General features: G+C 39.9%; 1 protein-coding gene across 1 annotated transcript in view; it reads right to left on the bottom strand.

Moving 5' to 3' along the window:
- KMO (kynurenine 3-monooxygenase) overlaps nucleotides 1-27,058 on the bottom strand; it is a 71,321-nt gene extending 44,263 nt beyond the window's left edge. The window contains 1 exon segment of the mRNA XM_064594397.1: nucleotides 26,523-27,058. Coding sequence (XP_064450467.1) covers nucleotides 26,523-26,840 — 318 coding nt within the window. The 5' untranslated portion in view covers nucleotides 26,841-27,058.
- Nucleotides 27,059-27,669: the final 611 nt, after the last annotated feature.

Raw genomic sequence — 27,669 nt, 5'->3', positions numbered from 1 at the left:
TCTCAAGAATTGGATCTTTGAACATATGAATGTAATGAAAAGAACCAGATTGTTAGCAGCACTCACCATGAAATAAGCACATAAAAATGTCTTCACACTTGGTTAGTAATGATTCCATCTACTAGAATTGCACATGCTATTATTGCATATGCTATGTGTTTTCATATTTAAACCTTACCCTGAACTCACTAGCCTGTATCATCTGGATATGGTCTCTGAGGCCAAGCATAGTTTTGATCTTCCTCCTTTGATGATGATGACTTTCTGTGGGGGTTCTTAGGACTTTTTCTCCAGCCTTGATACCTCTCCTGAACTCATCTCTGACTAGTGAACCTCTTTCTACCTGGGGGGTCATGCAGGTCTCTCCCTCTCAACATGCCTCAAATCCAAGTTATTCCCCTCCCTCAAACTTCAAACCTCCTCCTTCTGGATTCCATAGCTTAGAAACTAGCAGCTCTGCCCACTAGTTCATCCAACCAGGATACTTCAGGGAATGTTTAACATCCCTTTCTACTTGCCAATATATATTTAATTAGACAACAAGTCTTGTTGATCTCCTTGAGACTTTTTCAAGATAGACTTCCTACCCTACCCTCCATTCTCTTTTCAGAGAGCCCTGAAAAGCTTTCACCTGAACTACTCCGATGGATTTCTGAAAATCCTTCCTTCCCAGTCTCCACCTATTAAAGCCATGCTCCACACTAGACTAGGTGTCTCCTACAACAAAAATTAGAGGATGCATTTTCTGTCTTATATTCCTTTATTTGTTCCTCATACATCTGTGGGGAAAAGTCCCAAATTTTCAATATGACCTAAAAGATTCTTACATGTGACTGTGACCTCTCTTTTCAGTTCATTTTTTGCCCATTCCCTATCTGTAATAAGCATACCAAAGTTACTGCATATTTCCTGACTGAATATGCCATGCATTTTTACACTTACATGCCTTTGAATACAATGTTCCCTTTGCCTGAACAATCCTTTCCTGCTTTCTCCATCTGGAAAATGTTTAGTCTTCTTTCAAGACTCATATTCTCAGTGCAATTCTTCTTGATACCTCTCCTCCTCCAAAAGACTTATTTGCCTTTTCTTCTGTAATTCCACAGATGCCTCTATGAATATGTGTTTCAATATCTCCCACGATGAACTGAATTATTTATTTACATTTTCATCTGACTCTCCCACAGGCTGTAAGTGCCCAGAGAATAATGATATTTGTAAAGCTTGTATTTTATCACTTTCTATTTCTAGTCCAAACCACAGAACCTGATACTTAGTAAGAAATTGGTATTTTTTTAATAAAAAAATTAGAAAATTAGATAAACATGAAGGAAAAAAGTAATGTTCCACAATCTTACCACCAGAGAGAACCAGTGTTAAAATTTTCTATGGATATAAAACACGTAATATTTCTTTTAAAAATAGTACCAGGTTGTAGATTTTATGATTTTGTTTTAAAAAATGAACAGGATCTTGTGAATATATTTCCATGTCAGAAAATATTTTAAATCAAAATATTAAACAATCGCATTACATTTCATTGTACACAATGCCCTTATATTTGGACATTGAGGTTATTTTAATTTTTTGGCTTGTGAACAATCATATGGCACCCATTCATTTCCTTTGATAAGACTGAAGTAATGAAGGGGCGCCTGGGTGGCTCAGTTGGTTAAGCGACTGCCTTCGGCTCAGGTCATGATCCTGGAGTCCCGGGATCGAGTCCTGCATCGGGCTCCCTGCTCGGCAGGGAGTCTGCTTCTCCCTCTGACCCTCCTCCCTCTCATGCTCTCTGTCTCTCATTCTCTCTGTCTCAAATAAATAAATAAAATCTTTAAAAAAAAAAAAAAAAAGACTGAAGTAATGAAATGATGCCCCAGCGGCTCCTGGGCCTTAGCACGAAGGGCAAATAAAGATAACAGCAGAATGAAAGAGGACAGAGAGGAGAGGAAGAAGGCAAGCCAAAATGAGCTGGAGAGAGGATGCTGACAGCTGTGAGTGTTGGAAGATTTGGCCAGATCTCTTGGTTTGTTTTGGGAATAGCTACAAAGCAGGCGAAAGAAACTGAGAGTGTGTGGGACAAGTTATTTTTATGGTTTTGTTGTGAGTTTTGAATATCCCCCAGACCGGGTGTTTTTGAGAGACCACGTTAAAGATTCTTCATTGTGTTTTATTTCTCCTAGGTTGAAGAACAGTTGTGTCTCTCAAGGCAAGGCCTCGCTGAGGTCTTGGGCGGATGTATGTGTGGATCATGGACTAACTGTCCGAGAATATCTGGGGCCTATTGAAAAGGAAAGAAAAACAGGCAGTTAAACTTTGAGCTGCCTGAAGTTACTGGTTTCATCTCAGATACTGCTCACAAAGCAATAAATGAAGCAGACTCTGAAGGGTGAGTTCTCTGTATCACATAGGTCTAACAGCAGAATTTATGGGACACCTTAACAGGCTGTCCGGGTAGCAAAAAAATAATCTCAAAACGTTAGTCACACCTCCTGGAGAAATGGTGATATGGCTAAATAATAAGGGAGACAGCTAGAATAAATTTGTTTGATGAGAGGGATCGGAGCACAAGGAAAGCTACAAAAGAGATTGAGGAGAGCTAGAGCGTGGGATCAAGACTTGTCCTTAGCTCAGAGCAAATTCAGGATGACCTCTACAGCCACAGAGAAATCCATTCCCCTTTTGTTGGTAGAGGGTGCTAGATATTAGTGCAGAAATGAAGTGAGCATTTCTCACATACAAGGCTCAGTGCCTGGGGAGTAGAAATCAAGAGTGGAGTGAATAGAGTTTTATTTACTTTCATATCAATAAAATAAGAATACAGGCTCATAGTAATTACGTTCTTTACATGGATTGTCTCATTAATATTTGCAGAAAAATAAAACAGAGGCCTTGGCACAAGACTATAAAACATTCGATGGTTTCTATGTGTCTAGGATATTGACTTTGGCATAAGTGAAAATTCTGGGTGACATTTGATTTCTGCTTTTATAACAACTAGATTGAGAACAAAGATAGAGATGTGTGGATAAGGAAGGGTGAAAAGGAAGCCATGGAATTTTAGAGTTAAAAGACACAACCATCTAGTGTTCTGAGTGATTTTCTGATTGCAGTCTCAGCTGATTTTAGTCCCCTCACTATCAGATGCTTTGTCTCATTCAGGTGAGGTGGAGAGATCCTAAGAACAGACTACAGAAACCCAGTCTAGGGCCAATCCAGCACCAAGACACCTCTGACCCTATAAATCCTCAAGAGAAATCTAACATTTTTTACTGTGACATACACCCTCTCCTAGAGTCAAGGTGAAGTTGCTTCAAAGGCAACTTCATGAACAGAGGTCACTAACCTGACTCGAACACTGGGAGAGAGGGCATGATTATGGACAACAAGTCGTAAAGTTCACGAGTCTCCTTATTCTGATGTTTCGAAAGACTTTACCCTCTCAATACCTTTTCAAGGAGCATTTTGCTGATCAAACACAGGGATAATGGATCTCAAAACAATGTGTAGTGGGGTTGCTTGTCGGCAGGGGAGACAGAAGGAAGGCTTCAATGCTACCCTATGATACATCTTTGAACATGGGCTCGGACAGCGGGCCACAGCTGAGCCTGGAATCTTCGGTAGCTCTTTCAGCTAGAGCTCTTGGGTTCACCGCAAAAATGAGGGCTCAAGGAGCTGTAGCTGTTGCTGAAAGAGTGCCCTTTGGCTCCGCTCATTTCTACCTTACAGGTAAACACTGCAAACAGTCACCAGAAGCAGGACCTGAGTAGGAACATAGCTTGAGGATATTGGACAGGTTAGAGAGACTTTCTTTTGACTTCATTGGCTTGTCACTTTGTAAAAACAGAAAAGATATTACTAACACAGAGTACGGCAGCCTGTGTGGCAGTTTTTCCCCCTGAGGCTACAGAATCAGAAAGCTGCACCCATAGACCTCCTTCCAGCCTGAAAGGCAGAGGTTGTTTGTCGAATCCATTTTCAAGATCATCTTTCAAGGACTACATTCCTTATGACACCATTCTGGTGGAAAACATTGCCTTTCTTTTAATTGCCCCCAACTTGTAAGCACATGATTCCCCACTTCTGAAAGCAAACTCATGCACACAAAGTATGTTAGTGTGTTTGACGGTATAAGGCACTGAGATAACCTTTATAAAAAGGAAGGGAGCAGGACCCAAAGATAAGACAATCTCAAGATTTAGAAAAGTAAATACCTTTTATGGGGAAATAAACCATGCATATCAATAACTTTTATAGGATGAAGCCTGTGATAGAGGCAAACAGAACCCTGGGGGCATTTTCAGGAGAGAAAAGGCTTTACAGGATGACCCTTCAGCTTCCGGGAGGTAATGACATTGGCAGGGGGCTTGGGGAGCAGTGTTTCACATAAGGAGAAAATGTCTAAGTCGATACAGTGATCTTTCTAAATATTCAGATTAAAGTTTTTTTTTTTTTAAACTTTCACCAGTTTAAGATCATGGTTTCATTTCTTTCACCTCTAGTTTCTCAATAAGAGTTCCTTCCTTGACCTGTTGTGTCCTTCTGACCTCTTTGACTTGACAGGTCTTCAAAGAAAAGAAATTAATTGGTCTATCACAGGGTCAGATGATCACTTACAGTGGGGCAAGGACAAATTCTTAGGGTGGCTTCTCAGTGGGCAAGGCTACTACTGAAAAAAAAATAAGATAAATTCACTGTATCCTTTGGACTTTTTTTTTTTTTAAGTTTTACTTATTTATTTTAGAGAGAGAGAGAATGGGAATGAGCGGGAGGGGCAGAGGGGTAGGGAGGGAGAATTTCAAGCAGACTCCACACTGAGCAGGGAGCCTGACGTCAGGCTCGATCTCTCGACCCTGAGATCACGACCTGACCTGAAACCAAGAGTTTCAGACACTACCCAAGCACCCCTCCTTTGAACTTCTAAGGAAAAGTTCTCAACTCTGTTGTAGCTTTTCCCCTTAGGGGCTGGGGAGAGCCTTTCATGTGTTAGACAGTGTAAGGTACTAGGATATGGCCCGTTGGCAGGAAGAGATTGGGAAAGGTGAACAGAAAGACACAAGAAAGAAGTTGAGAGAGAAAATTAATTTGTCCTTTGTGTTTTAATTTAACCTTCTTGAATTGCTTTATTTAATACTTTATTTCATGATATGCTCAAAATTCAAGGTTTTGTCCATTGTGACATTTCCTTCATTGTCCTATCCTTAAGAGAGTTTTTTATCCCTCTTTTTCATTCATCTATCAAATACTAACTAAATACTAACAATAAGTCATGTTGGACATGGTTCCAGCCACTGGACTACACTGGTAAATATAAGCTTGTATTCTAGTTGGAGTAGATATTTAATAGGTTAAAATTAAAACAAATAAAGGGTGTAATTCCAGGTGCTGATGAATAATATTAAAAAAACATAAAACAGGGAAATGGTGAAGCCAGCCAAGTAGACAGGCTCAGTTCAAGTGGAACCTTTGGTAAAGAGTTGGATTTTATTTTATTTGCAATGGGAAACCATTGGAAGGCATTGGCAAAGAGTTATAATTACCAGACTTACGTTTTAAGAGGATGGGTGTGGCTGCTATGTGGAGAATGTACTGTCTGTGGATAAGAGTAGAAGCTGTGGGACCACACAGGAGGTGGATGAGGGATGATGATGGTCTGGACTGGGATGGTAGCAATGGTCAGAATTGACACTGATTTTGGATATAGAGCCACCAAAGCTTACTGGTGGAGTAAAAGAGGAATGGAGGTCTGCGCATAAAATGAAAAAAGGAATCAAACATGATTCCTAGGCATGAGCCTGAGCAATAAGGTGGATAGAATTCCTTTGCAGAGGAGTTTTAGTTTAGTTTTGTTTTTTTTTTTTTGAGAGAGAGAGAGAGCGAGTGTGAGCAGGGACTGGGAGAGGGAGAGAGAATCTTAAGTAGGCTCCACGCTCAGCCCAGAGTCCAACTTGGAGCTGGATCCACGACCCTTCATGACTTGAGCCAAAAATCAAGTCAGGCACTTAACCAACTGAGCCACCCAGGCGCCCCAAATTTTAGTTGCTTTTAATACATATCTTCTATGTTCCAGCATAGGCATGTGCACAGATAATGAAGTGGTTACATGACAAAGGGTTTAAGTGTTACTCAGCGAGAAATCCATGGATGACCCCACATATTTATGCCTCCCCAAATCATATATGCAATCACACATTTGTTACCTCCCCTTTGCTAAGAGACCTTCTAAGAGGTGTCACTGCTGTTCCCATAGCCCGAGTCTTGGACAAACGCAACAGTGTCTTAACTGGTCATCGTGTCTTAAAATTTCCACTCCTTCTCCACACACTAGCTCGAGGAGTCTTTTAAAATCACAACTCACTTTCCTGCCTAACGTCCTCCAGTGGTTTCCCATGATACTAGGAGTAAAATCGAGTCTTCTTGCCCTGCCCTCGTAAGACCCTAGGGGAGCTGGCTCTCTCAGCTCTCCTGCCTCAGGAGCTCCTCTTCTCTAGCCTCACTCTTTCTGCCTTTCTGTCTGCTCCTTGAACACCTCAGGGTTTCTCTTCTGGCTCTTTCCTCTGCCTGGAATGCTTTCTGTAGCCCCGCACATGGTTGCTTCCTCCTATTATTCAGGTCTCTGGTCATATATCCTCGCCTCAAAGAGGCCATCCCTGACCATACTCCAAACAGATGCCTGCGAAGACTTTCTACAGCCCTGCCCTATTTGCATTTCTTTACAATGTCTATCTCTCACTGAAATTATTTGTTTTCTTCTCTGTTCTCTTTTCACTTCTCAGGAACGTTCACCACTGTATTCCTAGTAACTAAAGCAGTGTTGGCAAATAGCAGGCAAGCAGTGACATTGTGGTGAATACATGCATCTCACTTCATGCAAAATTTTGATAGGAAAGACCTGGACTGAGGCCCCGTATAAAGAAATGACAACATATGTCACATGCATTGACCAACATGGCATGTGACAGCATTCGTTAGCATACTGAAATCTAGAACCAGAAATGTTAGAGGAACTTGTCATAGTACTTTGGGTGAAAAGAGCATAAGGAAGGCAGAACAAAAGACAAAATTGGCATATACTTGATAAATAAATGTGTGGTATAAACTATACTAATCTCTATACAGCCTTGAACAGTGTCTGGCACATATTAGGCTCTTAAGAAATTTTTGTTGAGTAAATGAATGAATGAATACCTATGAGCTAAAAGCCTACAAATGAGTACAGCAAAGGTGAAAACAAAATGATTAAGCTTTTACCAATGGTGATACTTATATTCCCAAATAGGAGTTCTCTTGAGGGGGGGAAATACAGTCTACTTGAGGCAGCCCCACATGAAACAGACCAGCTTTGGTAAGATAACAATGGCAGCGGAGGAGAGACCCCTCCCACATCTTCTAGGTGTGGGGCAAGGCTCTGCAGATTCATCTCCTATGCCCAGTGACAGGGGAGCCCCTCACTCCACCACCTTACATGCTCCATGGGACCAGACAAATAAGTCAGGAGACCAAACAGGTGCTATTCCCACTAGCAAACATCCAACATAACAATTTTGCATTAGCTTTTATTCTTATTATTAGTATAAACTGAGTTATTCACCAAATGAGGCAAATGTTTGGACTAAAATGACTATTGACGCTGATAGCTGTTTTATAAACATAGCCAACATGGGGATGAATCAAATTCAATTTGCTCTGTTTTTTTAAGAAATGCTAAACCAAAATGACCAGGGAAAACAGACACCTTTGTATTTAATGGAGATAAAAAATACCTTTTGTCGAAAAGAGCAAATTACCACTCATCCCATATTTAAAATAGGCGTGTTTAAATATCAGAGAAGTTTCACAAGAAGATGAACAATCTATGTAAGCAATTTATAATAATTATTCAGACTAATGATAATATAACACCACTAACAAGAATAGGATATCCAAATAGAGTCTTACCAAGCCACCACCAATGACAGCTATTTTTTTCCTTCGAATGTCAGATGACTCCATAACTGCCAAAGTGCTTTTATATAAGTATGCAGCTCCGGTCACAAAGGAAACTGTCCCCGTGCTGCTGATTTCCCCGCCTTTATACTGCCCAGGGTGCTTGTTTGAGTCGGGCTAATTCCCCTTGAACTTAGAGCACAGCATTTAACTCCTTAGTGGCCCGAAGCACAATCAGCTCAACTTCAAGAAAAAAGAGAACTCATTGCAATAACCAAATGTTGAAAAATCCAGCCGAGTGAAGACACCCGTTCTCTGTCTTGCGTGTAAGACAGGGAATTTTTTAAAAGCACGCTCTCTTGGTTGTTCTTCTTCTGCAGCATGTATTCTTACTTTCTTTTTCATTCATGATTAACCATGAATGAAACTTCGCTCATCTGAAGTCCCAAAGCATCTTACGCTTCCCTTGGAGAGTGAGGTCGCTTGGTGTCACAACTGATGGGTGGATTATTCTTGTTATTAAGACCAGTCAGGAAGCACACCTCAAGGGTCCTCTCGGATTAACTTTAACAGACCGCCAGGGAAATTTTTTTTTCCTAGTACTAATACTCTCCCGAGCAAGATTTTGAATTTGTCACTAACCACACTTCCCTTTTTTGGCATCAGATGCTAGAAACCTTAGAATCAAATTTGTGCATTGACTCCAGGGGAGGTCCTTAATCCTGTGCTTCTTCTAAACTCATCCCTGAATTCCTATTATCTCTCTACGTCTTTGTCTTCTTTCATCCCATTTTACATGCATATTAATTTTTGGCGCATATTTGTGAATTGAGGGTTGCCCCCCCCCCCCGAACATGATGTGTAAAATAAAGTAAGAACATAAATGATGACACTTCTTCACTAGTGAGAGCAGGGATCATACAGGTTTCTCCCTGGTGAGGAACTAGTTAAACATCATTGAATAGCGGCCCCTTGTGGATAAGGATGGTTAGAGTTGCTAGAAAACTTTTTTGCTGTTAGGCATTTTTATTTATTTATTTTGAATAGGTACGTAATACATTCACATGGTATGAAATTCAAAAGACACAACAAGAGGGTCTTACAGTGACTAAGCCTTCTGACCCTGTCCCTTGGGCACCTATTTCTCCTGCCCGGAGACAACCACTGTTTTGGTGTCTGGGTCACCCTGTTCCCCTAAAGCCCCTGCCCCTCCATTCCTGTCCACAAATAGTAGTAAATTTTATACACTTTTACACTTCCCCACACCCTATTTTTTCACAACATATAGCTCGAGAATTCTTCCATGCCAATAGATAGAGCGCTCTCTCGTTCTTTTTTTTAAATCACGGGGCGTAACACAAAAAAAGTAAAGTACGCAAAACAGTATACGGTAGTACAATAACTTATTGTAAAGTAGCCATCACTCAGGTCCAGAAAAAGAACATTGCCAGAACCCCACAAATCTATATGTGGCCCTTGCCTACCACCCCTCCTTCATAGAGGCAATTGCCATCCTGACTTTATCACTTTCTTGATTTTATTTATAATTTTACTGACATATATGCATCCCTAAAATAGTTTAGTTTTACCTCTTTTTGAACTTTACTATAAATAAATTCAAGCTTTTTTTCTTGGCAACTTACTTTTTTTTCTCAATATTATGCTTAAGCTCCATCCAAGCTTTTGCATGTGATTCTAGTTCATCTTTATTGTTGTGTATTATTTATCCATTCTATTGTTGATGGATACTTAGGTGCCTCCAATATTTTAATATTATGAATAATGCTGCTGCCCTGATTAATTTTGTATATACAATGCAGTGCACCCATGTATGAGTATCTCTAGGAACATAGGCCTGTTGTGCATATTTTTAACCTTTCTAAATAAACCAAAGTTATATTCTGAAGTATGGTACTCACTTTTACTTGACATGTAAAAGTTCTAGCTTTTGCATGTCTGGTGAGTTCATGCTCTATCTCATGGTTATTTTAATTTGTACTGGATTATTGATGAAGTTGAGCACCTTTTCATCTGTTATTCACAATTTGCTTTTCTTCTTTTGCATAGTGCTTCTTTTCTTTTGAGTAGTCCTTTTTTTTTTTTTAACTGACATTGGACTTGAGTTTTATTCCTTATATATGTTGCAAATAATTTCTTTCCTTCTTATACTCTGATACATTTTTCCTTTTTGCTTTCTTAGTGGCCTCTTGATGAAAAGATTGTCTTAATTTTAGCATATGCAAGTTTATCAGTCTGTCTTTGTGGCTTTTACTTTATGTCATGTTTTATAAATATTTTCATAGACAAAATTTCATTTTCTTTTCCAAACGAATATGCACTTTTCCCCAGTACTATTAAGTGACTTTCCTTCTCCCACTATTGGCTTTGTCCAGTGTTCATGTATGTGTGGACCTGATTCTATGTTTCTATTCTATTTCATTCCATCTACTCTACACGTGCCTATACCAAGCCAAATTACTGTTGCTTTAAAATAAGACTTTAAAAAAATTTTATTTATTTATTTGAGAGAGAGAGAGCACGCAGTGCAAGAGAAAAATCAGGAGCATGGGGAGGGGCAGAGGGAGAAGCAGACTCCCCAGTGAGCAGGAATCCCAGGACCCCGAGATCATGACCTGAGCCAAAGGCAGATGCTTAACTGACTGAGCCACCCAGGCGCCCAGGAATAAGCCTTGATATCTTAAAGAATTTTGCCTGCTTTGTCCTTCTTCAATAATTCCCTTGATTATTCTTTGTGCTTTGCATTTCCATCTAAGTTTTAGAATGAGTCCGTGAATTTCACCAAAAAAACAAAAACAAAAAAGAACCCTGTTGAGATTTTTTTTTTTTTTTTTTTACTGAGAGGCTTTCTATCTGGGAAGCATACCATATTTAGCACATTGAGTTTTTCAATCCAGAAACATGGCTTATCGCTCCATTTGTTTGGATCTTCTCCAAGGTCTCTCCAATTTTATACGAAATATGAAAGAAGTTTCACCCTCTTTTGTTAGATTTATTTCTAGGTAATTATTGTTTTGTTTCTCATTTTATTGTAAATGGTATCTTTAAATTCATTTTCTGCTTTTGATGGTATATAGAAATACAATTAATTTTTCTTTGTTGAGTTTGTATCTAGCAACACTGCAAAACTCTTATTAATACAGCCTGTAGCTTCTTTTTTTCTCACCATAATCATCATGATAGTGTTTTATTCTTTTCTTTTCTTTCCTCTTGATTGAATGACTGCCTTACTGTTTTAGCTAGTCCCACAGTTATGTGGAATAGCAATGTATTTCTTCCATTTTAAATAGATAGGATTTCCTAGTTATCCTACTCTTATTGATTTTTAACAAAATTTCACTGTGGTCAGAGAATATGCTCTATACATCTTCAAACATTTGAAATTGGATGGGACTTATTTTAAGGTCAGCAAAAGGTACATATGTATAAGTGGTTTTTTTGCCTGTGCCTGAAAAAAATGTGTGCTCTTAGTTATTGTGTGCATTTTCCTATACATATTTGTTAGGTCAAATCTAGTAATCATGTGTTCAAAATTTGCTTTGCTCATTTGGTCAATTACTGAAAGAGGTGTGTTAAAAAATCTCATGCTTGATTGCTATATTCTGGGGTGCCTGGGTGGCTCAGTCAGTTAAGTGCATCCGACTCGATTTCGGCTCAGGTCATGATCTCAGGGTCATGAGATTGAGCCCTGCGTTGGGCTCTGCACTGAGTATGGAGCCTGCTTGATTCTCTCCCTCTCCCTCTGCCTCTCACTGCCCCCCTCTCTAAAAAATAAAAAATAAAATAAAATTGCTGTATGCAAGGAGCTGGAGAAAGAACAGCAAATAAAGCCTAAACCCAACAGGAGAAAAGAAATAATAAAGATCAGAGCAGAAATCAATGAACTAGAAACCAAAAGAACAGTAGAACAGATCAATGAAACTAGGAGATGGTTCTTTGAAAGAATTAACAAGATTGATAGACCCCTGGCCAGACTTATCAAAAAGAAAAGAGAAATGACCCAAATCAACAAAATCATGAATGAAAGAGGAGAGATCACAAACAACACCAAAGAAATACAAACAATTATAAGAACATATTATGAGCAACTCTATGCCAGCAAATTAGATAATCTGGAAGAAATGGATGTATTCCTAGAGATGTATCAACTACCAAAAATGAACCAGGAAGAAATAGGAAAACTGAAGAGACCTATAACCACTAAGGAAATGGAAGCAGTCATCAAAAATCTCCCAACAAACAAAAGCCCAGGGCCAGATGGCTTCCCAAGAGAATTCTACCAAACATTTCAAGAAGAATTAATACCTATCCTTCTGAAACTGTTCCAAAAAATAGAAATGGAAGGAAAACTTCCAAACTCGTTTTATGAGGCCCCCTTTACCTTGATCCCCAAACCAGACAAAGACCCCATTAAAAGGAGAATTACAGACCAATATCCTTGATGAACATGGATGCAAAAATTCTCACCACAATACTAGCCAATAGGATTCAACAGTACATTAAAAGGATTATTCATCATGACCAAGTCGGATTTATCCCTGGGCTGCAAGGTTGGTTCAACATCCACAAATCAACATGATACAATACATTAACAAAAGAAAGAACAAGAGCCATATAATCCTCTCAATAGATGCAGAAAAAGCATTTGACAAAGTACAGCACCCTTTCTTGATCAAAACTCTTCAGAGTATAGGGATAGAGGAAAAACACACAGTGAATATCATTCTCAATGGGGAAAAACTGAGAGCTTTCCCCCTAAGGTCAGGAAGACGGCAGGGATGTCCACTATCACCACTGCTATTCAACATAGTATTAGAAGTCCTAGCCACAGCAATCAGACAACAAAAAGAAATCAAAGGCATCCAAATCAGCAAAGAAGAAGTCAAACTCTCACTCTTTGCAGATGATATGATACTTTATGTGGAAAACCCCAAAGACTCCACGCCAAAACTGCTAGAACTCATACAGGAATTCAGTAAAGTGGCAGGATATAAAATCAATGCACAGAAATCAGTGGCATTCCTATACACCAACAACAAGACAGAAGAAAGAGAAATTAAGGAGTCGATCCCATTTATAATTGCACCCAAAACCATAAGATACCTAGGAATAAATCTAACCAAAGAGGCAAAGCATCTGTACTCAGAAAACTATAAAATACTCATGAAAGAAATTGAGGAAGACACAAAGAAATGGAAAAACGGTCCATGCACATGGATTGGAAGAACAAATATTGTGAAGATGTCAATGCTACCTAGAGCAATCTACACATTCAGTGCAATCCCCATCAAAATACCATCCACTTTTTTCAAAGAAATGGAACAAATAATCCTAAAATTTGTATGGAACCAGAAAAGACCCCGATTAGCCAGAGGAATGTTGAAAAAGAAAAGCAAAGCTGGCGGCATCACAATTCCGGACTTCAAGCTCTATTACAAAGCTGTCATCATCAAGACAGTATGGTACTGGCACAAAAACAGACACATAGATCAATGGAACAGAATAGAGAGCCCAGAAATGGACCTTCAACTCTATGGTCAACTAATCTTCGACAAAGCAGGAAAGAATGTCCAATGGAAAAAGACGGTCTCTTCAACAAATGGTGTTGGGAAAATTGGACAGCCACATGCAGAAGAATGAAACTGGACCATTTCCTTACACCACACACAAAAATAGACTCCAAATGGTTGAAAGACCTCAATGTGAGACAGAAGTCCATCAAAATCCTGAAGGAGAACACAGGCAGCAACCTCTTCGACCTCAGCCGCAGCAATTTCTTCCTAGAAACATCACCAAAGGCAAGGGAAGCAAGGGCAAAAATGAACTCTTGGGACTTCATCAAGATCAAAAGCTTTTGCATAGCAAAAGAAACGGTCAACAAAACCAAAAGACAACCAACAGAATGGGAGAAGATATTTGCAAATGACATATCAGATAAAGGGCTAGTATCCAAAATGTATAAAGAACTTCTTAAACTCAACACCCAAAGAACAAATGATCCAATCAAGAAATGGGCAGAAGACATGAACAGACATTTTCCCAAAGAAGACATCCAAATGGCCAACAGACACATGAAAAAGTGCTCAACATCAGCTGGCATCAGGGAATCTAAATCAAAACCTCAGTGAGATAACACCTCACACCAGTCAGAATGGCTAAAATTAACAAGTCAGGAAACGACAGATGTTGGCGGGGATGCAGAGAAAGGGGAACCCTCCTACACTGTTGGTGGGAATGCAAGCTGGTGCAGCCACTCTGGAAAACAGTATGGAGGTTCCTCAAAAAGTTGAAAATAGGGCTACTGTACGACCCAGCAATTGCACTACTGGGTATTTACCCCAAAGTTACAAATGTAGGGATCCGAAGGGGTGCATGCACCCCAATGTTTATAGCAGCAATGTCCACAATAGCCAAACTATGGAAAGAGCCAAGATGTCCATCGACAGATGAATGGATAAAGAAGATGTGGTATATATATATTTATATATATACAATGGAATATTATGCAGCCATCAAAAGGAATAAAATCTTGCCATTTGCAATGACATGGATGGAACTGGAGGGTATTATGCCGAGCAAAAAAAGTCAATCAGAGAAAGACATGTATCATATGACCTCACTGATATGAGGAATTCTTTTTTTTTTTTTTTAGATTTTTTATTTATTTATTTGACAGAGAGAGACATAGCGAGAGCAGGAACACAAGCGGGGGGAGTGGGAGAGGGAGAAGCAGGCTTCCCGCCGAGCAGGGAGCCCAATGCGGGACTCGATCCCAGGACCCTGGGATCATGACCTGAGCCGAACGCAGATGCTTAACGACTGAGCCACCCAGGCGCCCAATATGAGGAATTCTTAATCTCAGGAAACAAACTAATGGTTGCTGGAGTGGGGGGGGTGGGAGGGATGGGGTGGCTGGGTGATAGACATTGGGGAGGGTATGTGCTATGGTGAGTGCTGTGAATTGTGCAAGACTGTTGAATCATAGACCTGTATCTCTGAAACAAATAATACATTATATGTTAAAAAAAAAAAAAAAAAAAGAAGAAGATAGCAGGAGGGGAAGAATGAAGGGGGGGAAATCGGAGGGGGAGACAAACCATGAGAGATGATGGACTATGAAAAACAAACTGAGGGTTCTAGAGGGGAGGGGGGTGGGAGGATGGGTTAGCCTGGTGATGGGTATTAAAGAGGGCACGTTCTGCATGGAGCACTGGGTATTATGCGCAAACAATGAATCATGGAACACTACATCAAAAACTAATGATGTAATGTATGGTGATTAACATAACATAATTAAAAAAAAAGATTTCCTTAAAAAAAAAAATACTGCTATATGCTACTGGCAAAACAAAGCTTTTATCATTATGAAGGAACATTTTTATCTCAGGGTATGATTTTTGCCTTAAAATTTAATTGCCTGATATCAATGTTACTTTTTTGTATTTGTGTCGTATTTACCTATTATATCTTTTCCAACTTTTCGATTTCAGCTTTCTTGTATCTGTTTGTTTTTAATGTGTCCTTTGGGAACAGCATTCATTTGAAATTTTTAAAAATTCAATCTATAATTGTTATCTTTTAACTTGAGTCTTTGGTTTTCTGTAGTCTCACTAAGATGTAAATAGGTAAAGATTACGTATCCCAGTAGGGAATCATTGGGTTTCTTAAATATGTGGATTGGTAATCCACATAATCCAATTTACCAACTCTTTTCTTTTGTGTCTAATCGGCTGATAAACCCATCCAGGGAGGTCTCAATTTTGGCTATTGTAATTTTTAGTTCTGAAATTTTTATTTGGTTCTTTTTCATATTGCACTATTTTTAATTTCTAGTATTTATTTCTAGTAGCCTTGCCAAAATTCTCAAGCTTGTCCTTTGTAACTTAACAAACATGATTGCCTTAGGACCCGTGTCTATAATTCTTATTGTGGGTTTGTTTTGATGGTTATTTACTTATTTCGGGGAGTGGGTATATACCCGTGATTTTTAATTTTCATGTGCACATTTATTTATTTATTTGTTTGTTTGTTTGTTTATTTTTCTTAGAGAGATAGTGCATGCATGGGAGCATAAGCATGGGGGGGGGGCCAAGGGCAAGGGAGAGGGAGAGAATCCCAAGCAGACTCCACACCCAGCGTGGAGCCCAATGCGGGGCTCAGTCTCATGACTCTGAGATCATGGCCCAAGCTGAAATCAAGAGTTGGATGCTTAACTGACTGAGCCACCCAGGTGCCCCTCCACGTGCACATTTTAAACTGAGTGCTCAAAATTGTATTTGAAAGAAAAAAAATAGGAGTAGTTCGAAGCCTCAGATATCAGTATACTGCTTTAGAGAGGATTTATTTTTGCTTCTGCCATTTTACGGTGGATGATCCAGCACTTATTTGCTGGGTAAAGTTAGCAGGATCTGTCTGTCTTTAGAAAAGTTATTCCTTTGGTATCTATACTGGCCCAGATGAGACTAAACTAGTGACCTTCATTCTGTTTGCTCTCTTTCAGCCTAGGGATTCAAAACTTTTTTTCCACAACATTTTGATATGCCCATTTTGAATGTTATTCACCCGAAGACAAACTCATGGCATATTGGCAGTTGGGCACAGATAAGATATCCTGATGTTTATATGAAATTCTCTGTAATAGCTGGAAACATACCCTTTCTCTTCTATTCAAAGAAGCATATCTGATAGTATGTTATTATCTGAATAACCTTTAATTATTAATTTATTTAATTATTTAAAAAATAACTTTTAAATTTTGATACTTTAACTGTTATGAATGACATTGTTGACTCACCTCACAAATGATATAGTTAAAATGATCTATGACATTGAGATTGACTATGAGGATGCTCATAGATGTTGTTCTATGACATTTCTAGATTATTTATGAGGCGGGTCAAATTACTTTCCAGTTATGGGCCAAAGAAACATGTGTCAAGCAAGTAGATGAGATAAAAGAGATTAGCAATGAATCACACATTTCTTTGTAGCTTGTAAACAACATGCTGGCAGACTGATAGGTAACAATTATTATTATTTTGCTCTAAGTCCTAGCTCTTTTCTCATTTCACTCTTAGTGAACAGATAAAATTACTTTGTACTATAACTTCCAGGAATTTCCCCAGTCCCTGTAATAGGGCGAATGTACTTATCCCTCTATTCTTCCTAAAAGTCAGGTAGAAAGAGTTGCCTTAGAAAGGCCTCAGGAAAGTTAAAGATTATCATACCTTCTTTCTCTGGAGGGCTTTTTCTTGAGGGTGAAGAGAAATTAAGAAACTGGTTTTCCCCCATCCTCTGAGTCTGAAGAACTTGACGCTATGGGACAAGCTAGGGACTTATGGGGTAACTGCTGTGTCCTCCTCATGGGGATTCAGTTACTTGTTAATCCCTAAAACAGGTCATTTCCAACAGAATGACTCCCAGAGAAGCATACTTTATGGTATGCTTTATAAGAGACACTGAATATTTCCACTTCTCTCTGCATGTATTTACAAACCTAACAAATCACTATTATTGGGGAAAGGAAAAGTTTGTAAAAAAACTAAAATTTAGCAGAGATTAATTAATACAGTATTTGCTTTGCTGTTTTCATCATCCTCATACAGTTGAAGTTGACAGAATATTTGTTTGACGAATTCGGCTTGCTCAATAATTGTTTATTCGTTTCGCCATGGCCTCTACGCTTGCAGTTGTCTGCCTGGAACACTCCTCTGTGTTTGTGTGCCTACCTCTCAGCGTTCAGGTCTCAGCTCAAACACAACATCCTCAGGTTGATCTCTCCCTGTAAAAGATGTGCCCCTCCATCTTTCTCTAAACATCTTCCAGCTTGCTTCTTTTATTACATTTACTAGTACATGAAATGTACTATTATATGAAACCTGGTCTGTTCATTTACTTGTTTCATTAGCAAGTAGATAATAGTGGAAGTGAAGAGGGAGGAAAGTAGATGGACTCAGATATAATTTTGAGGTAGAATGGCCAGGATTTGTTGGTAAATTGGGCACAGTATCTGCATTGGTTGGGGAATGGGAGCAGAGTTCGGAAATCAAAGAAGACTCCCAGGTTTCTAACTTGAATAATGGTAGTACCATTTACTGAGTATGAAAAAATGGGGTGGGGATGGCAACTAAGACTTATCCTTTGGCGTATTATCAAGTTTGAGATATGAGTATTGAGTTAGGTAAATAAATAGGGATATTAATTATACAGTTGGATACATAAATCTGAAACACAGAGGAGGAGTCTAGGCTGGAAAAATTAAGTCTGGGGGCATCAAGTACATCAGCATGAAGATGGCAATGAAAATCATGCAAATGGATAACTCACTTCATTATAGAGGAATGGCTGGGAAGATGGTTGAGAAAGAGAGTAACATGTGTATTTCATTACTATTTACACAAAATTTTTTAAAATGCAGAAAACTGTACATATTTTACAAGAATACATATGAATAAAATGATAGAAATAAACACATTATAGTAGTTTTCTGGGGACCAAAAGGAGAAAAAGTGTAGGGGATGAATAGAAAAGGAAAAAAATAGTGAAATCAAATATGACTGAACCTTATACTCTATAACGTGCTATTAAGATTATGGTTAGATCAACCCTCTGTACAGGAGATCTACTAAAAAATTTTAAAGAAAAGGAAAGCTCTTCTAGGACTGAGCCCTGAGTCACTTCCTCATTGATAAGTGAAGAGCTGGCAAAGAATAGTATGAAGAAGTGGCCAATGAAGTCAGAGGGCAGAGTTCAAAATTACAAAGATCAAGAAAGATAGTTCCAAGGGGAAGGCGTGTCAGTTGCATCAGTGCTGCTGAAAATACAGAAAACTGTCCATTGGACTTGCACTGGGGTTAGTGCAAGGCATTGGTGACCTTGACAAGAGCAGTATCAGTGCAGTGATGCTTACTGAAGGCAGCCGGTGACTGAAGCAGACCCTCCTATTGAGAGAATGAGAGGTGAAGCGGTGAAGACGGTGCATGAGTACAGTATGTCCTAGAAATGGGCAGGTAGCTGAAGTGGGATTCAAGTTCAAGGCAGGTTTGTTTTTTAAACATGAGGAATAATGCAGCAAGTTTACAGTATTAGTTCTGGCAATGGTCCAATAAAGAGAAACTGATGACAGAAGGAAGAGGGTGGAAAATTTAAGGAACAATGTCATGGAATCCAGCACATTAGTAGAAGAATTGATTTTTTTTCCTTTATTTTTCTTTGGAAACGGAGAAAGTAGGTTAGCTTGTGTTGTTATTGCTAATTTTGGTGTTTTTCAAGGTTATTGTATATGCACATAGTTTTAAGAATCAAGAAGTTCTTCAAGACATTCTACATAAGCAGTGATCGCTCTCTACCCCTCTGCCATTTGTCCCCACACAGATCCACCATTTCCAGTTCCAAGTATATGTCTAGGACTCTCCTCAGTAACATTCCAGTACTTATTTCTTGTTTCTTTTAGTTTGTGGTTGTAGGTCATGACTTCCCACTATCAGAAATGAGGATTAATGTGTTTTCATCTCTCTTTTCCTTTAATATTACATCATAATTTTGGTTAGGTCAATATTCAATATTTGATTTATTATAACTATGACCATTCAAATTTAATAATGATTATTTCTCCTTTCCTGAAAAATACAACTATTTTTATTTCTTGGTTTAATAGTTGTCTTTTTTTTTTCTTTGCTGAATTTTCTAAGACTTATCAGAAATTCAATTTCCAAATTCTCCCTCAGTTGTCTAAATCTTTCATGAATATATATTCAAGGCTTTAAACATTTTGTATTCTGGATGAAATATCTCCTGGAGGCTCTGATTTGCTTCAGCCTGCTATGGTTGCTCTTTATGATATGTGCAAGTGGTCATACGTTCATTTAGAGAATTTTCCATGTATGTTGCCTATGTTGGAGACTCTCTTTTCTGAAGCTCATGACTGCCTCTCCCTTGGCTTACTGCCTAGTTTTGGTGGAACACTCTCTCTGGGGATTTTCTGAAAAAGGATAGATGGGAAGTAAATTCTTTGAGACCTTGCCCATGTGAAAATATTTTTATTCTATCCTTACACTTGATTTGGCTGGGTATAGAATATTAAATTGGAAATAATTTTCTTTCAACAATTTGAAGACATTAGTCAACTGCCCTCTAGCTTCCAATGTTATTGAGAAGTCGTAACGATTCCTAATCTTTATGAGGGGGCTTGTTTGATTTTCTTTCTAGAAACTCTTCTTTTTGCTCTCAGTGTTCTAACATTTCTCATTGATATGACTTATTCTGTCCTGTGTTCCCAGTTGTTCTGGGCACTTGGTAGGCTTTTACTCTGAAAACTCAGGTCTGCTAGTCTTAAGATATTTTCTTAAATTTAGTTGTTCAATGGTTTCTTGTACATTGTTTATCGAAGTTATTGGGATGTTGGACATACTGAACTGTTTCTCTAATTTTATTAATTTATGTCTCATAAAATAAAAAACTTATTTCACATGGACAAAACGTTGTATCCTAAATTGAAAATATATAGTGTCAATGATTAACTTAAAGGTATTTATATTACATTTTCATTATTAAGTAATGTAATAAATGAACCAGCCATTGTTTCCCAAATTTCAATTATGGCATAACACCGTCATAATAATATACTTAATATTTTGTTTCAAATTGATGTACATTTTATTTAAATAAAAATGTAACTTTATATTATGGCTGCAAATGAAAAATTGGTTTCATTGATGAGTAGAAGGGAAACATAGGAATTGTAGCCGAGGGACATCTGGGTGGCTGAGTTGGTAAAGTGTCCAATTCTTGGTTTCCCCTCAGATCATGATCTCAGGGTTGTGGGATCGAGCCCCATGTTGGGCTCCATGCTGAGCATGGAGTTTGCTTGAGATTCTCTCCCTCTCCCTCTGCCCTTCCCCCGTTCGCACGCTTGTGCACTCTCTCTCTCTAAAATAAATAAATAAAATCTTTAAAAAAATAGAAAAATAAAGAAATTGTAGCTGAATTCTATACCTTAGATAGATATAGCTATATAGATATAAAGTTTCACCAAAGACTTTCCCTCTATTTTTACAAAAAGATATTAGCAAGTGTTAGAGAGGTATAAAATATACACCTGCACCAAAAAAAGAGACTCTTTCTTACTAAATGGGTAGGGCTGAAAGAAAATAAAAAATGGGATAATGATCAATATTAATTAATGTTACATTCCTGGCCCACCTACAATCACCAGGGTACCAAGATTGATATACATCCCACTCTTGCAGAAACTCTGAACTAGATTTCAAGTCAGGAAATTGGGAAACACACACACATACAACACAGTGAACTAAGTGAAAATAAGAAGAAATTAACCAAAAAAAAGCATATTTTAAAAAACAGGAAAAAAAGAGTTTATATATGAAGCCATAATTCCAGTTCTAGAAAATTCAAATTATCATGGGAAGATGAGCTGGGCTCCTCCCCTAACAAACTCCTAGTGATGACTGCCTTTTCTCTACTCTGAGAAACAGGCTTACCAGAGATCATGGGAAATTTAAAAAGTGTCTAGAATAACCAGTTACAACTTTTAAAAATTTAATTCTATGAGTTCTATAAAACAAATATGCAATATTCCCAGCGATTAAGAAGAACAGCAAACAAGGCAGAGATAACTCGTTGGGCTTGGAGACCTAGAAAGAGGTGGGCTAGATGGGTAGCAGAGTGCCAACTAGGAGGAAGCAATCCAATATCCCTGGACTACATTGCAGGGTTGCCAGCAAACAGGGATTTATACACATGACTCCTTATATGAAGAGTCTTGATCTTCCTGATGTAGGCAAAGATGCTGACTAGAGATGAGAATGAAGAATAAAATTGAAAATGTTCCTCTCTTAATGACAAGTAAGCCTATAGACCACATTCAGCCCAGACTGGAACTAAACCATGAAACTCACTTGGGAATGGCAGTCAAAGTCCGCTGAGATTCTGAAAATAGGACATAATGTTGTGAATGCTGAGCAAAAGGTTTAATTTATAATCTAAGTTTTATACCACTCTAATATTTCTGTTGCGGAAAGGTGACAAAGTATAATGAAGAAAGGAAAAAGATATAAAAAGTGGGAAAGCAAGAACTTTCAAACATATGCTCAGTAAATAAATATTTGTAAATGTGTTCATATGAGTGTCTCTACTCTTTAAAAATTTCAGTGAACAACACTGTCCATTAGAATCAAATGAAAATTTGGCGGCGGGGAGCACCTGGGTGGCTCAGTCTGTTAAGCATCCAACTCTTGGTTGGCTCAGGTCATGATCTCAGGGTCATGAGATTGAGCCCCAAGTGGGTCTCTGTACTCAGTGTGGGGTCTGCTTGTTCCTCTCCCTCACCCTCTGCCTCTGCCCCTGTCCCTGCTCATGCATGCAATCACTCTTTCTCTGTCTCTAAAATAAATAAAATCTTAAAAAAAAATCAAATGAAAACTTTTTGTATGAAAGACAATTCTAGAAAAGTTGTATTACCATGTTATGTTGAGTATAGCAAAGGGAACTCACATAGGAGGTTTGTCTTGAGTGGCAGCAAGACTAATGGATCCCCACACCCACCTTCCAAATCTTAAAAGTTCATAAAGAGGTCCTAAGTGGGCTCAGTCATGTGTACCATGAGGGTGTTTTCAACACATCACCATCTCAAGGCTGTGTCCTTGGAGCAGGCTCTGGGAGCAGGAGAGACATTCCAAGGACAGGGGAGGGGAAGAGTTTCCAAGTACACCGGTCTAGCTCATGGGTCAAGCAGCAGTCACATCTTTTTGATAAAATTCTGCAACAAAAGGGCAGAACCAAGAGAACAGAAGAGAAATAAAATTACAACAATTAGATTGTCTAACTTGGAATCTGTTCTATTGGTGGGTTTCCAGTTATGTAAGTCCATCTGGGCCAGGTATCTGAGACAGCTCACCCACAAGGCTGAGAACTGATGCTGGCTGTCAGTTGGGAGGAGAGCCTGGGCTGTTGGCTGCAATGCCCATGCATGGCCTCTCTGGCATGACTATCTTAGGGTAGTCCAACCTTTTTACGTGGTGGTTGGCTCACCACAGAACAAGTATGTCAAGAAACCACAAGGAAGAATCACGATCTTTTCTATTCTAGCTTTAGCAGTCACTTTTCTCAGATTCTGTTGGTTATTAGCAAGGCATAAGGCCTGCCAATATTAAAGGGGAGGATATTTAGACTCTCCTGTGGCAAATTCACCCTGTAGAAGGCCATATGGAATGGAAGATATTGTTGTGACCCTATTTGGAAAATAAATTTTGCCAAAACCCATTTATTTTTTAATCAATTATTTTTAATCATTGTGTGGTACCAGGTCCTGTTTCCTGAGAAATATTAATAATGATATAGAAAATAAGTCCCAAAATGTGCGTGTAAAATAGTTAAGATTGTGGCCTAGTTGGATACTCTTCAGCATGAATTTTCTCTTCTGTGAACAGGAATAATAGGACCTACTTTGCAGGGCTGCTTTGACTTTTAAAAGAATTAATACCTGGGGTGCCTGGGTGGCTCAGTCGTTAAGCGTCTGCCTTCGGCTCGGGTCATGGTCCCAGGGTCCTGGGATCGAGCCCCTCATTGGGCCCCCTGCTCAGCAGGAAGCCTGCTTCTCCCTCTCCTGCTCCCCCTGCTTGTGTTCCCTCTCTCGCTGTGTCCCTCTCTGTCAAATAAATAAATAAAATCTTAAAAAAAAAAAAAACAATACATAAAATGTTTAGAAAATTTTCTGGATTGTAACATGTATCAGCAGGTGGTTGTTGAAAAGGATTAAAATAGACCATTTGCTAAAAGTCTACCAATTTGTATTTAAAAATATTAAACCATGTGGTGGAAACAGGAGATATGTTCAAAGAAAAAAATGAAACAAAATTATCCAAAATAAAATGAGAAACATGCATGAGGCAAATAATAACCAACTAGCATAGAAATATCAATATTGAGGGGTGCCTGGGTTGGCTCAGTCATTAAGCATCTGCCTTCAGCTCAGGTCCTGATCCCAGGGTCCTAGGATTGAGTCCCGAGTCCCGCTCCCTGCTCAGCAGGGAGTCTGCTTCTCCCTCTCTCTCTCTGCCCCTCCCCCCCTGCTTGCTTTTTCTCTCTCTCTCTCTCATAAATAAATAAATAAAATCTTAAAAAAAAAAAGAAAATGTGATAAAGAAAATGTAATAAACCCCTGTGATAGGTAAGTTAAAAAGATCATGGCTAGGTCAGAGGTTGGGTGGAAGGCCAGGGGATGGTTCTGGTACAAAGAGATGATGATACAGTGTTGGAGTCAGTCTCCCGAGCAAGTCAGAAGGGGTGTGCAGGTCTCAAACTCAGATCTCCTGACTCTGTGGGGATATTCTTTCTGCTAGAGGCAGAGAAAGAGAGAGCGAGCGAGCATAAGCATAGGAAGTGGCAGGCAGAGGAAGAGGGAGAAGCAGTCTCCCCATTGAGCAGGGAGGCTGACATGGGGCTCGAACCTTGGACCCCTGGGACCACGAGCTGAGCCGAACGCAGACATTCAGTGGACTTAGCCGCCCAGGCGCCCCCCAACCCAAGAGCTTTTCTTTATGTGGATTATATCACCAAGATTTACCATATTAGAAATTAAAACTGAGAAAAGTAAAAAAAAAAAAAGATCATAGCTAGATCTCAAAAACAGTTCCATTAAAGAACAGTAAAATTAAAAAATTTTAAAACCATTGATTTTGCATATCAATATGCAAGGCAAAAAATACACCAGTGAACTGAAAGGATACGGAGCAAAATAATAGTTTCTGGGAGGATGGGAAGAAAATGCCTCTCTAATATCAGTAATTTGTTATCTCTTTTATTTTACAAAGGATATGGAGCAAATGCATCAAAACATTAGCATTTTCTGGGAAGTGATAGTTAGTAAATGTTCTTGCAGTTTTCTGTCAAACTGCTGACAACACTAACACTATTATCTTCACACTAAACTTTGTGTTGTTTGCCTTTTAATGGTGAGAAGCCTAAGCATGTGGGATAGGTGGTTCATTATTTCCTAGAACCACTGCATTATCTTTTGATTCTGAATTTCTTCTGTCCTGACTTTCTAACTTTTTTTTTTAAGATTTTTTATTTTATTTATTTATTTGAGAGAGAGAGAATGAGAGAGCACATGAGAAGGGGGAGGGTCAGACGGAGAAGCGGGCTCGATGCGGGACTCGATCCCAGGACTCCAGGATCATGGACCTGAGCCGAAGGCAGTCGCTTAACCAACTGAGCCACCCAGTCGCCCATGACTTTCTAACTTCTAAGTAACTGTTGGTTTCACGTTTTCATCAAGTATTCTAGTAATTTCTGAATCATCAGTTGGAAGAGACACTGAGGTTTAAAGAGTTCAGGTGAGGTTTTAGAGTTTTGATTGCAGTGCAACTATCATGCTCTCTCATTTAAATTCTCATATTTTAAATATATATGAGTCAAATTCATAAGCCACAAAATAACCTAAGCAGTGTTACCCAGAGGTTTGGCAAAGACTAACTCTTATAAGCTTGGCTTTCCAGGTCCTGGACTTTCGACTTCTAGACATCATCCAATGGTTTTCTTTCATCATTAACTGTCATCTAGTTTCAAGCAACAGACAAGAGAAGCAAGAAGAGATAAAACTGTGGGTCAGAAGCAATTTACTATCAGTTCGTGCTTTTCTGTCATCCTATTATACTAAAACAATATGCCTTTAATGTGAATATGTATATATTATCAATGCAAAAAACTTGGAGAACGTAAATGTAAATAACAAAAATTTAAAATCACCTATAATTATAGACATCTTCCTCACTACACTTTAAAACAGTGTTTTGTTTTTTTTTTAAGATTTTATTTATTTATTTGACAGAGAGAGACAGCGAGAGAGGGAACACAAGCAGGGGGAGCGGGAGAGGGAGAAGCAGGCTTCGCGCGGAGCAGGGAGCCCGTTGCGGGGCTCGATCCCAGGACCCTGGGATCATGACCCGAGCCGAAGGCAGACGCTTAACAACTGAGCCACTCAGGCGCCCCTAAAAGACAGTTCTTAAGTGTACCCGTTTAGAAGAGAAAGGAAACTGCAGAGACCTCAAAATGACTTTTTTAAGTGTCGGCATTATAGATTATTATTTCATCGTTTATACTTTGCTTCGATTTCCACAATTTCTATATGGAAGATGTAATCTGGAAGAAATTTTAAGATTTCAAAGAGAGAACCAGTAATGAGTGATTACATGATAAATACTTCTTTCTAGAATATGTCATTGACCAAACCACGGATTCATTCATTAGCTAATTCTCCAGACCTCCCGCCTCATACAGCGATCAAACGGTTGCAAAGAGTAACCTGAACCTCCTTTCCCATAATTCCTCTCTAACGAGTTTCCCATGAATCCGAGGGCTTCAAGGGTCCGCTCCACAACAAGGAAGTTAGCCCGCCTCCTCACTCTTTACTGGCCATTCACGATTGGTCCCGCCCCCCCGCTGGGCTTGGGGCTGCTGATTGGACAAGAGTGAGGCGTCGTGGGCGGGACGGGTTCTGACAGCTCTCGCGGAGGCGTGACCTCAACCACCCCCAAATTCTACCCAGGCTCCCGTCGTACCATGTATCGCGCCGTCCGGCTCCTCGCGCGCTCGCGTCTCCTCCTGCGGCCTCCAGGCTCAGCCGCAGCTCCCGGCCTCAGAGCGGCGGCCGTCCTCCCACTGCGGCCCCCGAACTTCGCCCGAATGGTGAGCGCGGGCCGTCCGAGTCCCGGCCTTCCAGCGGTGACCTTCAGCCCTCCGCTCGCCGGCCGGGCAGGCGAGAGGGATTCCCGGGGCGTCCCGGCAGAGCCCGGCGTGGGCTGCGTGCCCGCGTGGCTGGCTTCCGGGCCTCGCCGTGCCGCCTGCGCCCCGAGTGAGCGCTGGGGCAGGGGCGGCATCCGGCGGCGAGGGTCCTGCGGGGCTCCCTCGGGCGTTCCCGGGCGGGTGGGGTGTGGGGGGCGCCCCGGCGGCGGTTACTGCTGCGCTCCTGCCGGTGCGGAGGCCCCCACCCTGGCCGCTGCCCTGGGGACTGTGCCGGGCTGGGAGGCGGGGCGAGGGCCGCTGCCGCCCCTGCCCCTTAGCAGGCGGCTGCTGATGGTCGCCTCTGACCTGTGGCTTCTTATCACCGCTGTGTGGCGATCTGCTTTCAGGCCTCCAGGTGGGGTTGAAGGTTCTCAGGAACTTAAAAGATTTTGCTTTTCATGAAAATTGCCTATTTCGTTTGTTAGGCTGACTGTGGTTTCCCCCACTTTTGTAAAACTTGAAACTCGTGGAGAGGGACAGTGTCCTGAAGTATGTTAGGGGAGATTGGATAAGATCTAACTGTAGCTAAGTCAGTACTTTTTATTCAGAAAGACCTAAGGAACTTAACAAGGTCCAGGTTCAAGTCTTTTGCTCTTTAGAGTAGCACCTTCAGTAATTTGGGCTTTAACGAGCATTATAAACACTTATGCACACGTGTATTGTTAGGAAAAGTTTGGAAAATAAATGTAGTTTAGGAAGAGTTAACAGTTCTGCACAGTCCACTGTGCTGTAGTATGAGCTTTGCAGTCAGATGTGGTTTCACATCCTAGGCTGCTACTCAGAGTTGGAGTTTGGGGCAACTTGTCTTTGTGCCTCGGTTTCTGCATGTAAAATGGAAATAAGAGCAGGTACCCAGCAAGATTGCCCATGTGAAAGTACTTTGTGTTTGGGAAATAGTGAGTGCTCATTAAATTAGTGCCTCCA

This window comes from Mirounga angustirostris, unplaced genomic scaffold (assembly GCF_029215605.1).
Source record: "Mirounga angustirostris isolate CCGP_5_RB_7025 unplaced genomic scaffold, mMirAng1.0.hap1 SCAF_6, whole genome shotgun sequence".
NCBI classification, from domain to species: Eukaryota; Metazoa; Chordata; class Mammalia; order Carnivora; family Phocidae; genus Mirounga; species Mirounga angustirostris.
The sequence above is the reverse complement of the archived record's forward strand: the minus strand, read 5'-3'. Positions and strand labels throughout refer to the sequence as shown.